Source organism: Oncorhynchus nerka, linkage group LG2 (genome assembly GCF_034236695.1).
Source record: "Oncorhynchus nerka isolate Pitt River linkage group LG2, Oner_Uvic_2.0, whole genome shotgun sequence".
NCBI lineage: Eukaryota > Metazoa > Chordata > Actinopteri > Salmoniformes > Salmonidae > Oncorhynchus > Oncorhynchus nerka.
In genome coordinates, this window is record NC_088397.1 from 4,413,436 (window position 1) to 4,431,740 (window position 18,305).

At 53.3% G+C, this 18,305-nt stretch overlaps 1 protein-coding gene and 1 long non-coding RNA gene across 5 annotated transcripts; one reads left to right on the forward strand and one right to left on the reverse strand.

Annotated features, from left to right (window-relative positions):
- Positions 1-23: 23 nt before the first annotated feature.
- On the forward strand, positions 24-1,599 carry LOC135573263 (uncharacterized). Its single transcript, XR_010464632.1, has 2 exons — positions 24-1,164; positions 1,224-1,599. It is a non-coding gene; the product is annotated as an uncharacterized LOC135573263 (long non-coding RNA).
- Positions 1,600-1,852: 253 nt separating this feature from the next.
- gtf2f2a (general transcription factor IIF, polypeptide 2a) lies at positions 1,853-16,056 on the reverse strand. 4 transcript variants are annotated; one of them, XM_065022109.1, is made up of 10 exons: positions 15,862-16,056; positions 15,393-15,466; positions 15,200-15,218; positions 14,933-15,077; positions 14,442-14,453; positions 7,625-7,684; positions 5,773-5,854; positions 5,448-5,547; positions 5,159-5,302; positions 1,853-2,117 (listed from the first exon to the last, which is right to left on the reverse strand). In XM_065022109.1, the coding sequence occupies exons 1-10, from the start codon at positions 15,925-15,927 to the stop codon at positions 1,983-1,985; spliced, it is 837 nt and encodes a 278-aa protein (XP_064878181.1). In that variant the 5' UTR covers positions 15,928-16,056; the 3' UTR covers positions 1,853-1,982. The 4 variants fall into 4 exon arrangements, with proteins under 4 accessions (XP_064878181.1, XP_064878182.1, XP_064878183.1 ...); XM_065022110.1 differs by lacking the exon at positions 14,442-14,453 and having other exon boundaries at positions 15,862-16,055; XM_065022111.1 differs by lacking the exon at positions 7,625-7,684 and having other exon boundaries at positions 15,862-16,054.
- Between the last annotated feature and the right edge of the window lie 2,249 nt (positions 16,057-18,305).

Here is an 18,305-nt window from a genome sequence, read left to right on the forward strand (position 1 = left end):
CCCCCCTGTTTCCGCTCGGGGGAACCACCAGACGTCTCACGTAGCTGTTGCCCTGAACCAGAACGCACGATTCCATTGGTCCACTTATCAAGCCCGTGTCTCATTGGATCCGGTGGGCCAACAACAAATGTGTGACATGTCTGCTGGTCCCTGGGCAGAGGGTCAGGAAACCCTGTTCTGATGGGTCCATACTGTGTTAACATTGGGTTCTGGTCTCTGGGCAGAGGGTCAGGAAACCCTGTTCTGATGGGTCCATACTGTTGATTAACATTGGGTTCTGGTCCCTGGGCAGAGGGTCAGGAAACCCTGTTCTGATGGGTCCATACTGTTGGTTAACATTGGGTTCTGGTCCCTGGGCAGAGGGTCAGGAAACCCTGTTCTGATGGGTCCATACTGTGTTAACATTGGGTTCTGGTCCCTGGGCAGAGGGTCAGGAAACCCTGTTCTGATGGGATCTGGTCCCTGGGCAGAGGGTCAGGAAACCCTGTTCTGATGGGTCCATACTGTTGGTTAACATTGGGTTCTGGTCCCTGTTCTGATGGGGATCTTTTGGGTCCATACTGTGTTGGTTAACATTGGGTTCTGGTCCCTGTTCTGATGGGTCCATACGGTGTTCGGCATGGCGGCCGACTTTAAAGGCGAGTCAACTGACTGATCATCTTGCATTGTGTGTGTATATATCTGCACAACAGTCCAGTCATAATTTACCCATGATACATCAGTGTTGATGCTCTCAAACACGGCCGTTCCCTCTGGGTTCATCCAGACAGATATAAAGCCTCTAGTTTTAGAGGGAATCCCATCCTGAAGGCTGGTCTAGGATCAGTTTCCTTCTGGGCTGGGTTCATCCAGACAGATATGAATCCCATCCTGAAGGCTGGTCTAGGATCAGTTTCCCTCTGGGCTGGGTTCATCCAGGCAGATATGAATCCCATCCTGAAGGCTGGTCTAGGATCAGTTTCCCTCTGGGCTGGGTTCATCCAGACAGATATGAATCCCATCCTGAAGGCTGGTCTAGGATCAGTTTCCCTCTGGGTTCATCCAGACAGATATAAAGCCTCTAGTTTTAAAACATCTGACGGGTCGTAGAAGGAATCCCATCCTGTATTTATATCAATGATGACCTCCGGTTCTATTGGTGGTTTATCAGGAACCTGATCCTAGGTCAGGACTCCCAGTTAGACACTTGATACAGATGACCTCTGGTTGATCAGGACTCCCAGTTAGACACTTGATACAGATGACCTCTGGTTTATCAGGAACCTGATCCTAGATCAGGACTCCCAGTCAGACATGATACAGATGACCTCTGGTTTATCAGGAACCTGATCCTAGATCAGACACTTGATACAGATGACCTCTGGTTTATCAGGAACCTGATCAGGACTCCCAGTCAGACACTTGATACAGATGACCTATTTCTGCTCAGGACCTTCCAGTTAATCTACTGCACACAGATTTGGAGAGATGTGATATGACTACAGTAACACCTCGTTTCTAGAGAAAAGTAGATTTTTTTTTTTTTTTTTACAAAAACATTTTTATTTCATTCCAAAAGTCGTTAAAATCACGTGTTTATAAACAACTTGTACGTATTGATCCTTGGTTGCCGTGTGTCTGTAAACCGATCACTTCCTGATCGTACGGATCGGTCAGATCCCACAAACACACAGGAATAAACATAGTGGCCCAGGTGAGATGAACCTAAAGCACCTCACTGTTCAGAATAGTAGGAATCCTCCGTCCCCAAAGTGGCACCCTATTCCCTAAATAGTGCACTATATAGGGAATAGGGTGTCACTTGACCGACATGAAGTATAGGACCGGGGTCCTAACTGGCCAACTCAACACATCAGATTCACAACTTTATTTCTCTGCGTCTATAAAAACCAAAACGACACTCTCTAGGGAGGGCCCAGACCAGGCTAGTCGTCCTTCTCCTAGTGGTGAGCTCTCTAGGAGGCTGGAGGTCCCAGACCAGGCTAGTCGTCGGTCTCCTTCTCCTCCTCCTCTCCTCCCTGGTAGTGTCTGTACTCTGGCTTCAGCTCCCACGTGTTCTTGTGGGTTCCCTTCACGTTGTAGATGCCGATGTCACGCAGAATCTCTTTCAGGTAACTCTGAATGAAGGGGGGAGAGACGGGAGGGAGAGGAGGGAGAGAGAGGGAGAGGACAGAGGGGAGAGGACAGAGGGGAGGGAGAGAGACAGGACAGAGGGGAGACAGAGGGGAGGGAGAGGGGGGAGGGGGAGGGAGAGAGACAGAGGGGAGGGAGAGAGACAGAGGGGAGGGAGAGAGACAGAGGGGAAGGAGAGAGACAGAGGGGAGGGGGAGGGAGAGAGACAGAGGGGAGGGAGAGAGACAGAGGGGAGGGAGAGAGACAGAGGGGAGGGAGGGAGAGGACAGAGGGAGGGGAGGGAGGGAGAGGACAGAGGGGAGGGAGAGAGACAGACAGAGGACAGAGGGGAGGGAGGGAGAGAGAGACGGGAGGGAGGGAGGGAGAGAGAGACGGGAGGGGGGGACAAGGGAGCGTTAAGAGGTGTTATTATTATAATACAGACTAATATCACACAGGAAAGAGTGTTGAGTTTCCAGTCTGGTCTTGAATTCCCTGTTTCATCTCTTATGTACAAAAGGAAATATTGTGTAAAGTATTACATCACTAACTTGACCAGATAAAAAACCACCTCAGACTGAAACACAAACCACCTCAGACGACCCGCTCATTAGACATCCGTCTCTACCTCAGACTGAAACATAAACCACCTCAGACTGAAACACAAACCACCTCAGACTGAAACATTAGACATCCGTCTCTACCTCAGACTGAAACATAGACCACCTCAGACGACCCGCTCATTAGACATCCGTCTCTACCTCAGACTGAAACATAGACCACCTCAGACTGAAACATAAACCACCTCAGACTGAAACATAAACCACCTCAGACTGAAACATAAACCACCTCAGACCCCAGACTGAAACATCCGTCTCTACCTCAGACTGAAACATAAACCACCTCAGACTGAAACATAAACCACCTCAGACGACCCGCTCATTAGACATCCGTCTCTACCTCAGACTGAAACATAAACCACCTCAGACTGAAACATAGACGACCCCCGTTCATTAGACATCCGTCTCTACCTCAGACTGAAACATAAACCACCTCAGACTGAAACATAAACCACCTCAGACGACCCGCTCATTAGACATCCGTCTCTACCTCAGACTGAAACATAAACCACCTCAGACTGAAACATAGACGACCCCCGTTCATTAGACATCCGTCTCTACCTCAGACTGAAACATAGACCACCTCAGACTGAAACATAAACCACCTCAGACTGAAACATAAACCACCCAGACTCTACCTCAGACAAACATAGACCACCTCAGACTGAAACATAAACCACCTCAGACTGAAACATAGACGACCGCTCATTAGACATCCGTCTCTACCTCAGACTGAAACATAAACCACCTCAGACGACCCGCTCATTAGACATCCGTCTCTACCTCAGACTGAAACATAGACGACCCCCGTTCATTAGACATCCGTCTCTACCTCAGACTGAAACCCCAAGGAGTTTCACCCCGTTGTCATGATCAGCGATTTCAAGTTTGATGATCTCACCACAGGTTGTTTGGTGATGTTGTAATACCATGTGTATATAGTAATATAAAGTATCACCTCAGGTTGTTTGGTGATGTAATACCACCTATAGTAGTATATAGTAGTATATAGTAGTATCAGGTGTTTATAGTAGTATATAGTAGTATATAGTAGTATCTCACCACAGGTTGTTTGGACATGTAATACCATGTGTATATAGTAGTATAACCCTATAGTAGTTTCACCCCGTTGTCATGTATATCATGTGTATATAGTAGTATATAGTAGTATATAGTAGTATCTCACCACAGGTTGTTTGGTGATGTTGTAATACCATGTGTATATAGTAGTATATAGTAGTATCAGGTGTTTATAGTAGTATATAGTAGTATATAGTAGTATATAGTAGTATCTCACCACAGGTTGTTTGGTGATGTAATACCATGTGTATATAGTAGTATATAGTAGTCTATAGTAGTATCAGGTGTTTATAGTAGTATATAGTAGTATATAGTAGTATCTCACCACAGGTTGTTTGGTGATGTAATACCAGGTGTTTATAGTATATATAGTAGTATCTCACCACAGGTTGTTTGGTGATGTAATACCAGGTGTTTATAGTAGTATATAGTAGTATATAGTAGTATCTCACCACAGGTTGTTTGGTGATGTTGTAATACCATGTGTATATAGTAGTATATAGTAGTATATAGTAGTATCTCACCACAGGTTGTTTGGTGATGTAATACCATGTGTATATAGTAGTATATAGTAGTATATAGTAGTATCAGGTGTTTATAGTAGTATATAGTAGTATCTCACCACAGGTTGTTTGGTGATGTCGACCAGGTGTTTATAGTAGTATATAGTAGTATATAGTAGTATCTCACCACAGGTTGTTTGGTGATGTTGTAATACCAGGTGTTTATAGTAGTATATAGTAGTATCAGGTGTTTATAGTAGTATCAGGTGTTTATAGTAGTATATAGTAGTATATAGTAGTATATAGTAGTATCAGGTGTTTATAGTAGTATATAGTAGTATATAGTAGTATCTCACCACAGGTTGTGTGGTGATGTTGTAATACCAGGTGTTTATAGTAGTATATAGTAGTATCTCACCACAGGTTGTTTGGTGATGTTGTAATACCAGGTGTTTATAGTAGTATATAGTAGTATCTCACCACAGGTTGTTTGGTGATGTTGTAATACCAGGTGTTTATAGTAGTATATAGTAGTATCAGGTGTTTATAGTAGTATATAGTAGTATCTCACCACAGGTTGTTTGGTGATGTTGTAATACCAGGTGTTTATAGTAGTATATAGTAGTATCAGGTGTTTATAGTAGTATATAGTAGTATCTCACCACAGGTTGTTTGGTGATGTTGTAATACCAGGTGTTTATAGTAGTATATAGTAGTATCAGGTGTTTATAGTAGTATCAGGTGTTTATAGTAGTATCTCACCACAGGTTGTGTGGTGATGTTGTAATACCAGGTGATTATAGTAGTATCAGGTGTTTATAGTAGTATATAGTAGTATCTCACCACAGGTTGTTTGGTGATGTCGACCAGGTCCTTGATGTTGTAATATTGATGCTTCTCAAAAGCTGAGAACAACATGTCCAACACCTGCTGTTTGTCGACCCTGGCTCTTTTACCTTCCTCCTTCTTCTTCCTGTCGTACTCCAGCTGGACGGACACACACACACACACACACACACACACACACACTGTATTAGTCCAGCTCAGGGGATGAAGGGAGGAAATGTCTGGCTGTTGTTGTTGAGGCGGCCTAAAATGTGTACAGACAGTGCAGGCAGCCGAGGCTCCTTACGTTGTAGGAATGGTTGGCCACTGGTTTGTAGTTGGTGGTAACAGCCTTCTCTAGTTGCTGAGACAATCTCACTGGCTTGGATAACTCTTCTATCTGCAGTCTGGAGACACGACACAGTGAGTGACAGCAGACAGAGAGACAGAGAGAGACACAGACAGACAGAGAGAGACACAGACAGAGAGAGAGAGAGAGAGAGACACAGACAGAGAGAGAGAGACAGAGACACAGACAGAGAGAGACAGACAGAGAGAGACAGACAGAGAGAGAGAGACACAGACAGAGAGAGAGAGACAGATAGAGAGAGAGAGTGTGTGTAGGTACGTACCTCTTGAGTTTCATGTAGTTCTCGCTAACAGCAGGTCTACACTCTGCTTTCTGCACCACCAGGCCCTCCAGGGAGATTCTCTCTGTTAGAAAGGAGAACCGGTGACGTCTCTGTGTGTGTTGACTCAGTCTCTCACGTGGCAACATTTCATCTGTTTTAATGTGATATTCCTCAGTGAGACATCCACAGTGGCAGTACGACGCCACACAGCCAGGAGAAGAGAGACCAACTGATCACTAGGGTCGTCTAACTGATCACTAGGGTCGTCTAACAGGAGAAGAGAGACCAACTGATCACTAGGGTCGTCTAACAGGAGAAAAGAGACCAACTGATCACTAGGGTCGTCTAACAGGAAAAAGAGACCAACTGATCACTAGGGTTGTCTAACTGATCACTAGGGTCGTCTAACTGGAGAAAAGAGACCAACTGATCACTAGGGTCATCTAACAGGAGAAGAGAGACCAACTGATTACTAGGGTCGTCTAACTGATCACTAGGGTCGTCTAACAGGAGAAGAGAGACCAACTGATCACTAGGGTCGTCTAACAGGAGAAGAGAGACCAACTGATCCCTCGGGTCGTCTAACAGGAGAAGAGAGACCAACTGATCCCTCGGGTCGTCTAACAGGAGAAGAGAGACCAACTGATCACTAGGGTCGTCTAACTGATCACTAGGGTCGTCTAACAGGAGAAGAGAGACCAACTGATCACTAGGGTCGTCTAACAGGAGAAGAGAGACCAACTGATCACTAGGGACGTCTAACAGGAGAAGAGAGACCAACTGATCCCTCGGGTCGTCTAACAGGAGAAGAGAGACCAACTGATCCCTCGGGTCGTCTAACAGGAGAAGAGAGACCAACTGATCCCTCGGGTCGTCTAACAGGAGAAGAGAGACCAACTGATCACTAGGGTCGTCTAACAGGAGGAGACCAACTGATCACCAGGGTCGAGAAGAGAGACCAACTGATCACTAGGGTCGTCTAACTGGAGAAAAGAGACCAACTGATCACTAGGGTCATCTAACAGGAGAAGAGAGACCAACTGATCACTAGGGTCGTCTAACAGGAGAAGAGAGACCAACTGTTCACTAGGGTCGTCTAACAGGAGAAGAGAGACCAACTGTTCACTAGGGTCGTCTAACAGGAGAAAAGAGACCAACTGATCACTAGGGTCGTCTAAAAGGAGAAGAGAGACCAACTGATCCCTCGGGTCGTCTAACAGGAGAAGAGAGACCAACTGATCCCTCGGGTCGTCTAACAGGAGAAGAGAGACCAACTGATCCCTCGGGTCGTCTAACAGGAGAAGAGAGACCAACTGATCCCTCGGGTCGTCTAACAGGAGAAGAGAGACCAACTGATCCCCGGGTCGCCTAACAGGAGAAGAGAGACCAACTGATCCTCGGGTCGCCTAACAGGAGAAGAGAGACCAACTGATCACTAGGGTCGTCTAACAGGAGGAGACCAACTGATCACCAGGGTCGCAACTGATCACTAGGGTCGCCTAACTGGAGAAAAGAGACCAACTGATCACTAGGGTCATCTAACAGGAGAAGAGAGACCAACTGATCACTAGGGTCGTCTAACAGGAGAAGAGAGACCAACTGTTCACTAGGTTCGTCTAACAGGAGAAGAGAGACCAACTGTTCACTAGGGTCGTCTAACAGGAGAAGAGAGACCAACTGATCACTAGGGTCGTCTAACAGGAGAACAACATTCTCCATCAGACAGAGGCCTAACCTCCAGCTTCCTGCCCAGGCTCTACACCTCACCAACCTCCACCAGACAGAGGCCTAACCTCCAGCCTCATGCCCAGTCTCCACACCTCTCAGTTGGGAAGAGACTGAGGGGACTCACCTGGGCCTGACCCCGCCCCCGAAACTGAGGTGCTGCCATCAGATCTCTCTTCTGACTGGCCTACAGGGAGGGAGGGAGGGGGAAAGGGTGGTCCAATAAGAAATAACACCAGGGTTTAGAATAGCTGCTTTCTGGCGAAGAGGCAGTAACCACGGAGATGAACTGCTTGGCAACGACGGTTGGTCTTCAACGCCTTGCAGAACAACACATCTGACGGTGGCCAGACTTCACACTCAAACCAGGAAGTATCTCAAAACAGAACTTTATATACTGTCTTCAACTCACACACAAGGATAAACCATGAGCTTCACACTCACACACAAGGATAAACCATGAGCTTCACATTGACACACAAGGATAAACCATGATCTTCACACTCACACACAAGGATAAACCATGAGCTTCACATTGACACACAAGGATAAACCATGATCTTCAACTCACACACAAGGATAAACCATGAGCTTCACACTCACACACAAGGATAAACCATGAGCTTCACACTCACACACAAGGATAAACCATGAGCTTCACATTGACACACTCACACACACCCCCAAGGGAGGGAGAGGAGGACGTGCACATTAGAAGAGGCATAAAGATCATTGCACAAATCATGACGTCAAACCAAGCACTCCACCACCAGATCAATACCATCATATCGATGGGTTTGTTTATGTTATTAACAGGCTCCAGATATCGTTCCAGTAGCAGATTCACATCCGAACTACGGAGCTGATTGGTTCACAACGGTTCTGATCCGATCTGAGAGACAGCCAGCGGAGTTACTGAGACAAGCAGAGGGCCTCCATCTGTTCTGCTGTGGCAACATGCAGCCCACAACAAAGACAGAGAGACGGAGAGACGGGAAGGGGCAGAGAGAGACTGAGAGACGGGAAGGGGCAGAGAGAGACGGAGAGAGACGGGAAGGGGCAGAGAGAGACGGGAAGGGGCAGAGAGAGACGGAAGGGGCAGAGAGAGACGGAAGGGGCAGAGAGAGAGGGGAAGGGGCAGAGAGAGAGACGGGAAGGGGCAGAGAGAGAGACGGGGGCAAGGGGCAGAGAGAGACGGGAAGGGGCAGAGAGAGACGGAGAGAGACGGGAAGGGGAAGAGAGAGAGACGGAGAGAGACGAGAAGGGGCAGAGAGAGACGGAGAGAGACGGGAAGGGGCAGAGAGAGACGGGAAGGGGCAGAGAGAGACGGGAAGGGGCAGAGAGAGACGGAGAGAGACGGGAAGGGGCAGAGAGAGACGGGAAGGGGCAGAGAGAGAGACGGGAAGGGGCAGAGAGAGAGAGACGGGAAGGGGCAGAGAGAGAGAGACGGGAAGGGGCAGAGAGAGAGAGACGGGAAGGGGCAGAGAGAGACGGAGAGAGACGGGAAGGGGCAGAGAGAGACGGAGAGAGACGGGAAGGGGCAGAGAGAGACGGAGAGAGACTGAGAGGGGCAGAGAGAGACGGGAAGGGGCAGAGAGAGAGACGGGAAGGGGCAGAGAGAGAGACGGGAAGGGGCAGAGAGAGAGACGGGGCAAGGGGCAGAGAGAGAGACGGAAGGGGCAGAGAGAGAGACGGGAAGGGGCAGAGAGAGAGACAAAGGGGAAGAGAGAGACGGAGAGAGACGAGAAGGGGCAGAGAGAGACGGAGAGAGACGGGAAGGGGCAGAGAGAGACGGGAAGGGGCAGAGAGAGACGGAAAGGGGCAGAGAGAGACGGAAAGGGGCAGAGAGAGAGACGGAAAGGGGCAGAGAGAGAGACGGGAAGGGGCAGAGAGAGAGAGACGGGAAGGGGCAGAGAGAGACAGAGAGACGGGAAGGGGCAGAGAGAGACGGGAAGGGGCAGAGAGAGACGGAAGGGGCAGAGAGAGACGGAGAGAGAAGGAGAGAGATCGGAAGGGGCAGAGAGAGAGAGACGGAGAGACGGGAAGGGGCAGAGAGAGAGACGGGAAGGGGCAGAGAGAGACGGGAAGGGGCAGAGAGAGACGGGAAGGGGCAGAGAGAGACGGAGAGAGACGGAAGGGGCAGAGAGAGAGACGGGAAGGGGCAGAGAGAGACGGGAAGGGGCAGAGAGAGAGACGGGAAGGGGCAGAGAGAGAGACGGAAGGGGCAGAGAGAGACGGGAAGGGGCAGAGAGAGACGGGAAGGGGCGGAGAGAGAGACTGAGAGAGACGGGAAGGGGCAGAGAGAGACGGAAGGGGCAGAGAGAGACAGAGGGCAGAGAGAGACGGAAGGGGCAGAGAGAGACTGAGAGGGGCAGAGAGAGACGGAGAGAGACGGGAAGGGGCAGAGAGAGAGACGGGAAGGGGCAGAGAGAGAGACGGGAAGGGGCAGAGAGAGAGACGGAAGGGGCAGAGAGAGAGACGGAAGGGGCAGAGAGAGACGGGAAGGGGCAGAGGGAGAGACGGGAAGGGGCAGAGGGAGAGACGGAAGGGGCAGAGGGAGAGACGGGAGAGGGGCAGAGGGAGAGACGGGAAGGTGCAGAGAGAGAGACGGGAAGGGGCAGAGAGAGAGACGGGAAGGGGCAGAGAGAGAGACGGGAAGGGGCAGAGAGAGAGACGGGAAGGGGCAGAGAGAGACGAGAGAGACGGGAAGGGGCAGAGAGAGACTGAAGGGGCAGAGAGAGACGGGAAGGGGCAGAGAGAGACTGAGAGAGGAAGGGAAGGGGCTGAGAGACGGGAAGGGGCAGAGAGAGACGGGAAGGGGCAGAGAGAGACGGGAAGGGGCAGAGAGAGATGGGAAGGGGCAGAGAGAGAGACGGGAAGGGGCAGAGAGAGAGAGACGGAGAGAGAGGGAAGGGGCAGAGAGAGAGACGGAAGGGGCAGAGAGAGATGGAGAGAGACAGGAAAGGGCAGAGAGAGAGACGGGAAGGGGCAGAGAGAGAGACGGGAAGGGGCAGAGAGAGAGACGGGAAGGGGCAGAGAGAGAGAGAGAAGGGGCAGAGAGAGAGAGACGGGAAGGGGCAGAGAGAGACGGGAAGGGGCAGAGAGAGAGAGAGGAAGGGGCAGAGAGAGAGAGAGAAGGGGCAGAGAGAGAGAGAGGAAGGGGCAGAGAGAGAGAGAGGAAGGGGCAGAGAGAGAGAGAGAAGGGGCAGAGAGAGAGACAGGAAGGGGCAGAGAGAGATGGAGAGAGACGGGAAGGGGCAGAGAGAGACGACAGAGAGAGAGACGGGAAGGGGCAGAAAGAGAGACGGGAAGGGGCAGAGAGAGAGAGACGGGAAGGGGCAGAGAGAGACAGAGAGACGGGAAGGGGCAGAGAGAGACGGGAAGGGGCAGAGAGACGGGAAGGGGCAGAGAGACGGGAAGGGGCAGAGAGAGACGGAAGGGGCAGAGAGAGACGGAGAGAGAAGGAGAGAGACGGAAGGGGAGAGAGAGAGACGGAAGGGGCAGAGAGAGAGAGAGAGAGACGGGAAGGGGCAGAGAGAGAGACGGGAAGGGGCAGAGAGAGACGGGAAGGGGCAGAGAGAGACGGGAAGGGGCAGAGAGAGACGGAGAGAGACGGGAAGGGGCAGAGAGAGAGACGGAAGGGGCAGAGAGAGACGGGAAGGGGCAGAGAGAGACAGAGGGGCAGAGAGAGACGGAGAGAGACTGAGAGGGGCAGAGAGAGACGGAGAGAGACGGGAAGGGGCAGAGAGAGAGACGGGAAGGGGCAGAGAGAGAGACGGGAAGGGGCAGAGAGAGAGACGGGAAGGGGCAGAGAGAGAGACGGAAGGGGCAGAGGGAGAGACGGGAAGGGGCAGAGGGAGAGACGGGAAGGGGCAGAGGGAGAGACGGGAAGGGGCAGAGAGAGAGACGGAAGGGGCAGAGAGAGAGACGGAAGGGGAGAGAGAGACGGGAAGGGGCAGAGAGAGAGACGGGAAGGGGCAGAGAGAGACGGAGAGAGACGGGAAGGGGCAGAGAGAGACGGAGAGAGACGGGAAGGGGCAGAGAGAGACGGGAAGGGGCAGAGAGAGACGGAGAGAGACGGGAAGGGGCGGAGAGAGACGGGAAGGGGCAGAGAGAGACGGGAAGGGGCAGAGAGAGACGGGAAGGGGCAGAGAGAGAGACGGAGAGAGAAGGAGAGAGACGGGAAGGGGCAGAGAGAGAGACGGAGAGACGGGAAGGGGCAGAGAGAGAGACGGAAGGGGCAGAGAGAGACGGAAGGGGCAGAGAGAGACGGGAAGGGGCAGAGAGAGACGGAGAGAGACGGAAGGGGCAGAGAGAGAGACGGGAAGGGGCAGAGAGAGACGGGAAGGGGCAGAGAGAGAGACGGGAAGGGGCAGAGAGAGAGACGGGAAGGGGCAGAGAGAGACGGGAAGGGGCAGAGAGAGACGGGAAGGGGCAGAGAGAGACGGGAAGGGGCAGAGAGAGACGGGAAGGGGCAGAGAGAGACAGAGGGGCAGAGAGAGACGGGAAGGGGCAGAGAGAGACTGAGAGGGGCAGAGAGAGACGGAGAGAGACGGAAGGGGCAGAGAGAGAGACGGGAAGGGGCAGAGAGAGAGAGGGAAGGGGCAGAGAGAGAGACGGAAGGGGCAGAGAGAGAGACGGAAGGGGCAGAGGGAGAGACGGGAAGGGGCAGAGGGAGAGACGGAAGGGGCAGAGGGAGAGACGGGAAGGGGCAGAGGGAGAGACGGAAGGCAGAGAGAGAGACGGGAAGGGGCAGAGAGAGAGACGGAAGGGGCAGAGAGAGAGACGGGAAGGGGCAGAGAGAGACGGAGAGAGACGGGAAGGGGCAGAGAGAGAGGGAAGGGGCAGAGAGAGACGGAGAGAGACGGAAGGGGCGGAGAGAGACGGGAAGGGGCAGAGAGAGACGGAAGGGGCAGAGAGAGACGGGGAAGGGGCAGAGAGAGATGGGAAGGGGCAGAGAGAGAGACGGGAAGGGGCAGAGAGAGAGAGACGGAGAGAGACGGGAAGGGGCAGAGAGAGATGGAGAGAGACAGGAAAGGGCAGAGAGAGAGACGGGAAGGGGCAGAGAGAGAGACGGAAGGGGCAGAGAGAGAGACGGGAAGGGGCAGAGAGAGAGAGAGGAAGGGGCAGAGAGAGAGACGGGAAGGGGCAGAGAGAGACGGGAAGGGGCAGAGAGAGAGAGAGGAAGGGGCAGAGAGAGAGAGAGGAAGGGGCAGAGAGAGAGAGAGGAAGGGGCAGAGAGAGAGAGGGAAGGGGCAGAGAGAGAGAGAGGAAGGGGCAGAGAGAGAGACAGGAAGGGGCAGAGAGAGATGGAGAGAGACGGAAGGGGCAGAGAGAGACGGAAAGGGGCAGAGAGAGAGACGGGAAGGGGCAGAAAGAGAGACGGGAAGGGGCAGAGAGAGAGAGACGGGAAGGGGCAGAGAGAGACAGAGAGAAGGGCAGAGAGAGACGGGGCAGAGAGAGACGGGAAGGGGCAGAGAGACGGAAGGGGCAGAGAGAGACGGGAAGGGGCAGAGAGAGACGGAGAGAGAAGGAGAGAGACGGGAAGGGGCAGAGAGAGAGAGAGGAGAGACGGGAAGGGGCAGAGAGAGAGACGGAAGGGGCAGAGAGAGACGGGAAGGGGCAGAGAGAGAGGGAAGGGGCAGAGAGAGACGGAGAGAGACGGGAAGGGGCAGAGAGAGAGACGGAAGGGGCAGAGAGAGACGGAAGGGGCAGAGAGAGACAGAGGGGCAGAGAGAGACGGGAAGGGGCAGAGAGAGACGGAGAGAGACTGAGAGGGGCAGAGAGAGACGGAGAGAGACGGAAGGGGCAGAGAGAGAGACGGGAAGGGGCAGAGAGAGAGACGGAAGGGGCAGAGAGAGAGAGACGGAAGGGGCAGAGAGAGAGACGGGAAGGGGCAGAGGGAGAGACGGGAAGGGGCAGAGGGAGAGACGGGAAGGGGCAGAGGGAGAGACGGGAAGGGGCAGAGAGAGAGACGGGAAGGTGCAGACAGAGAGAGAGACGGAAGGGGCAGAGAGAGAGACGGAAGGGGCAGAGAGAGAGACGGGAAGGGGCAGAGAGAGACGGAGAGAGACGGGAAGGGGCAGAGAGAGACGGAGAGAGACGGGAAGGGGCAGAGAGAGACGGGAAGGGGCAGAGAGAGACGGAGAGAGACGGGAAGGGGCGGAGAGAGACGGGAAGGGGCAGAGAGAGAGACGGGAAGGGGCAGAGAGAGATGGGAAGGGGCAGAGAGAGAGACGGAAGGGGCAGAGAGAGAGACGGGAAGGGGCAGAGAGAGAGACGGAAGGGGCAGAGAGAGAGACGGAAGGGGCAGAGAGAGAGACGGGAAGGGGCAGAGAGAGAGAGACGGAGAGAGACGGGAAGGGGCAGAGAGAGAGACGGGAAGGGGCAGAGAGAGATGGAGAGAGACAGGAAAGGGCAGAGAGAGGAAAGGGGCAGAGAGAGAGACGGGAAGGGGCAGAGAGAGAGACGGGAAGGGGCAGAGAGAGAGACGGGAAGGGGCAGAGAGAGAGACGGAAGGGGCAGAGAGAGACGGGAAGGGGCAGAGAGAGAGAGAGGAAGGGGCAGAGAGAGAGAGAGGAAGGGGCAGAGAGAGAGAGAGGAAGGGGCAGAGAGAGAGAGGAAGGGGCAGAGAGAGAGAGAGGAAGGGGCAGAGAGAGAGAGAGGAAGGGGCAGAGAGAGAGAGAGGAAGGGGCAGAGAGAGAGACAGGAAGGGGCAGAGAGAGATGGAGAGAGACGGGAAGGGGCAGAGAGAGAGAGACGGGAAGGGGCAGAGAGAGAGAGAGAGGAAGGGGCAGAGAGAGAGATGGAGAGAGAGGCAAAGGGACCTTTGAGGCGGAGGGATACACACTACTACCTTCCCTGAGGCGGACGGATACACACAGACACGCAGTACTACTTACCCTGAGGCGGAGTGATACACACAGACACGCAGTACTACTTACCCTTAGATGACTCTAATGGATGAAAGATCAGCTATGATCACAAACCATGCTCATTTGCAGTCGGGAAAACACAAGGCATTTTGACAGTCAATATTATCTGACTACACATTCAAATAGAGGTTATGACTCAAACAACATGGCCTCCAGGTTTCATGGTTACTCAAACAGCACCTTACCCCCGCACACTTAGCTAGCACGGCGCCCCGCACACTTAGCTAGCACGGCGCCCCGTACACTTAGCTAGCACGGCGCCCCGCACACTTAGCTAGCACGGCGCCCCGCACACTTAGCTAGCACGGCGCCCCGCACACTTAGCTAGCACGGCGCCCCGTACACTTAGCTAGCACGGCGCCCCGTACACTTAGCTAGCACGGCGCCCCGCACACTTAGGTAGTATGGTGCCGTTTAGCACACAGCTCCTGGGTGCACCAGAATAGACCAACATTTCTTCATCATCATCATGTTTACAGCTGGGGGTAACTGTTCCTTACCCGACTGGGTCTCAGTGAACACGGCCAGGGTCTGTCCTCCTACAGTCTGCATGGTGAACGGGTGGTCCCTGGGGGCCTGCACTCCCGACGGCTTGTCCCCGAGGCTGTCTATCATGGTCAGGTCTTCGTTCAGAGTGAATTCCACCTGGTACACAACAAGTGTAAGTTATGTCAGTTTAGGACCAGGACAACTGCTGGCTGAGTTGGGATCAATATTCCATAGGAATGCAGTTCATCTGTGTCTGTAACCATGGTTACTAGTATTACCTCTGCCTTCCCTTGGTTCCTAACGCAAAAGAAGAAGAAAACAACTGATTAGCTAAATCCCCTTAGCGAGCTACTTCTCTTTAGCCAGCAGAGAAAGTAAACAACGATGGTGAGATGACGGAGAGACTGGAAGGGGCAGTGAGAGAGAAAGAAGGGGCAGACAAACAATAACACACGAGACAATTGTACATACTTCCCGATCCGGAGTTTCCCCACCTCTCCCCTGCCTGATGCTTTGGCCCATTGCTGGGACAGGTATTTGGGCACCTGTGGGCAAAGACACTGGTTGTTAGTTAGCTAGCTAACGTGTGCAGTGTGATGATAATGATAGTTACTGTAGTCTACTTCAATAGATGGCTAGTCTCGTCCTCATCCATCCGCGCTGCCACTAGCTAGCTACTAGTGTTAGCCGTGCTAGCTACTAGTGCTAGCCGCTAGCTACTAGTGTTAGCCGTTAGCTACTAGTGTTAGCCGTTAGCTACTAGTGTTAGCCGTTAGCTACTAGTGCTAGTCGTTAGCTACTAGTGTTAGCCGTTAGCTACTAGTGCTAGCTACTAGTGTTAGCCGTTAGCTACTAGTGTTAGCCATTAGCTACTAGTGCTAGCCGCTAGCTACTAGTGTTAGCCGCTAGCTACTGTTTATACACTACATTTCCAACGTACCTTTACCAGCCACACGCCCGTGTTCTGTTTAGCACCAGTTAAATCCACTTCGCCTTTCTCTGACATGTTTAAAACGTTGTTTAAAATCACCTCTTACACGTTACCATTACAATTCGTTTGGCGTTATGAGGTAGGCTAGCTAACGTTAACTATACAACACACGGTCCGGTAAACTGAACGAACCATAACTACGGAGGCGCAAGAGAGACAGAAAGGACGCGCGAAACCAGAAATACTAGAACTCGAAGTTCAGCGGTCAATGAAATGTATTTACTGGGGTGTAGGCCGATTCTAAGGACCTGTGACTGACAGGGGCCCTAAAAAATTATTAGAACATTAGGTTAAAAAAAAAAAAAAAAATCAATATTAAATGATTAACCTGTCATCATTAATTTAATATTTTATTTACAATGTAAATCAAATTAATTGTGAGTGAGGAGTGCCAGTGTGAGCATCATGTCTGAGCAACTTCCGGAAGAAATTCTGGCTTCCAAAACGAAACGAAAGAAAATAAAGAAAATGTTTCACAAAGGAAGGGTGTAGTCCGTGAGTGGTGTAAATGAACCTGTCAGCTTAGTCCGTAGTGAAATAGGCTACTTTTGCTCCCCTAACATTAGTTACTTTAATATCTCAACAGAAAATTTGGAGTATTTACATTTCGCTCCTCTTTTAGCCAACATTTAATCAATGCAGGCTAACTAATACCAAGCTATTCATACTAAATCAGTTGTTCCTGTCTGTTGCCAGGCCCAACAGATGCAGCTTCAGGCTCACCAGCCCTGTCTCCCCATCCCCCTGAACCAGCCCTGTCTCCCCCCTGAACCAGCCCTGTCTCCCCATCCCCCTGAACCAGCCCTGTCTCCTCATCCCCTGAACCAGCCCTGTCTCCCCTCCCCTGAACCAGCCCAGTCTCCCATCCCCCTGAACCAGCCCTGTCTCCTCATCCCCTGAACCAGCCCTGTCTCCCCCCCCTGAACCAGCCCTGTCTCCCCATCCCCTGAACCAGCCCTGTCTCCCCTGAACCAGCCCTGTCTCCCCATCCCCCTGAACCAGCCCTGTCTCCCCCCCTGAACCAGCCCTGTCTCCCCCCTGAACCAGCCCTGTCTCCTCATCCCCCCTGAACCAGCCCTGTCTCCTCATCCCCTGAACCAGCCCTGTCTCCCCCTCCCCTGAACCAGCCCTGTCTCCCCCCCTGAACCAGCCCTGTCTCCCCATTCCCCTGAACCAGCCCTGTCTCCCATCCCCCTGAACCAGCCCTGTCTCCCCTCCCCCTGAACCAGCCCTGTCTCCCCTGAACCAGCCCTGTCTCCCCATTCCCCTGAACCAGCCCTGTCTCCCCATTCCCCTGAACCAGCCCAGTCTCCCCATTCCCTGAACCAGCCATGTCTCCCCATCCCCCTGAACCAGCCCTGTCTCCCCCCCCCTGAACCAGCCCTGTCTCCCCATCCCCTGAACCAGCCCTGTCTCCCCCCCCTGAACCAGCCCTGTCTCCCATCCCCCTGAACCAGCCCAGTCTCCCCATCCCCCTGAACCAGCCCTGTCTCCCCCCCCCTGAACCAGCCCTGTCTCCCCCTGAACCAGCCCTGTCTCCCCCTGAACCAGCCCTGTTTCCCATCCCCTGAACCAGCCCAGTCTCCCCATCCCCCTGAACCAGCCCTGTCTCCCCATCCCCCTGAACCAGCCCTGTCTCCCCTGAACCAGCCCAGTCTCCCCTCCCCTGAACCAGCCCTGTCTCCCCATCCCCCCTGAACCAGCCCTGTCTCCCCCCCTGAACCAGCCCTGTCTCCCATCCCCTGAACCAGCCCTGTCTCCCCATCCCCCTGAACCAGCCCCGTCTCCCCATCTCCCTGAACCAGCCCTGTCTCCCCATCCCCTGAACCAGCCCTGTCTCCCCCTGAACCAGCCCTGTCTCCCCATCCCCCTGAACCAGCCCTGTCTCCCCCTGAACAAGCCCTGTCTCCCCTGAACCAGCCCTGTCTCCCCCTGAACCAGCCCTGTTTCCCCATCCCCTGAACCAGCCCAGTCTCCCCATCCCCTGAACCAGCCCTGTCTCCCCATCCCCTGAACCAGCCCTGTCTCCCCCTGAACCAGCCCAGTCTCCCCTCCCCTGAACCAGCCCTGTCTCCCCATCCCCCTGAACCAGCCCTGTCTCCCCCTGAACCAGCCCTGTCTCCTCATCCCCCTGAACCAGCCCTGTCTCCCCATCCCCCTGAACCAGCCCCGTCTCCCCATCTCCCTGAACCAGCCCTGTCTCCCCATCCCCCTGAACCAGCCCTGTCTCCCCCTGAACCAGCCCTGTCTCCCCATCCCCCTGAACCAGCCCTGTCTCCCCTGAACCAGCCCTGTCTCCCCCTGAACCAGCCCTGTCTCCCCCTGAACCAGCCCTGTTTCCCCATCCCCTGAACCAGCCCAGTCTCCCCATCCCCTGAACCAGCCCTGTCTCC

Coding starts and splice junctions, on each gene's coding strand:
- gtf2f2a (XM_065022109.1), bottom strand. CDS start 15,927: ATGTCAGAGAAAGGCGAAGTGGATTTAACTGGTGCTAAACAGAACACG. Junction 15,467..15,861: donor CGGGCGTGTGGCTGGTAAAG/GTACGTTGGAAA, acceptor CTTTGCCCACAG/GTGCCCAAATACCTGTCCCA. Junction 5,855..7,624: donor GGGGGCGGGGTCAGGCCCAG/GTGAGTCCCCTC, acceptor CCTTTCTAACAG/AGAGAATCTCCCTGGAGGGC.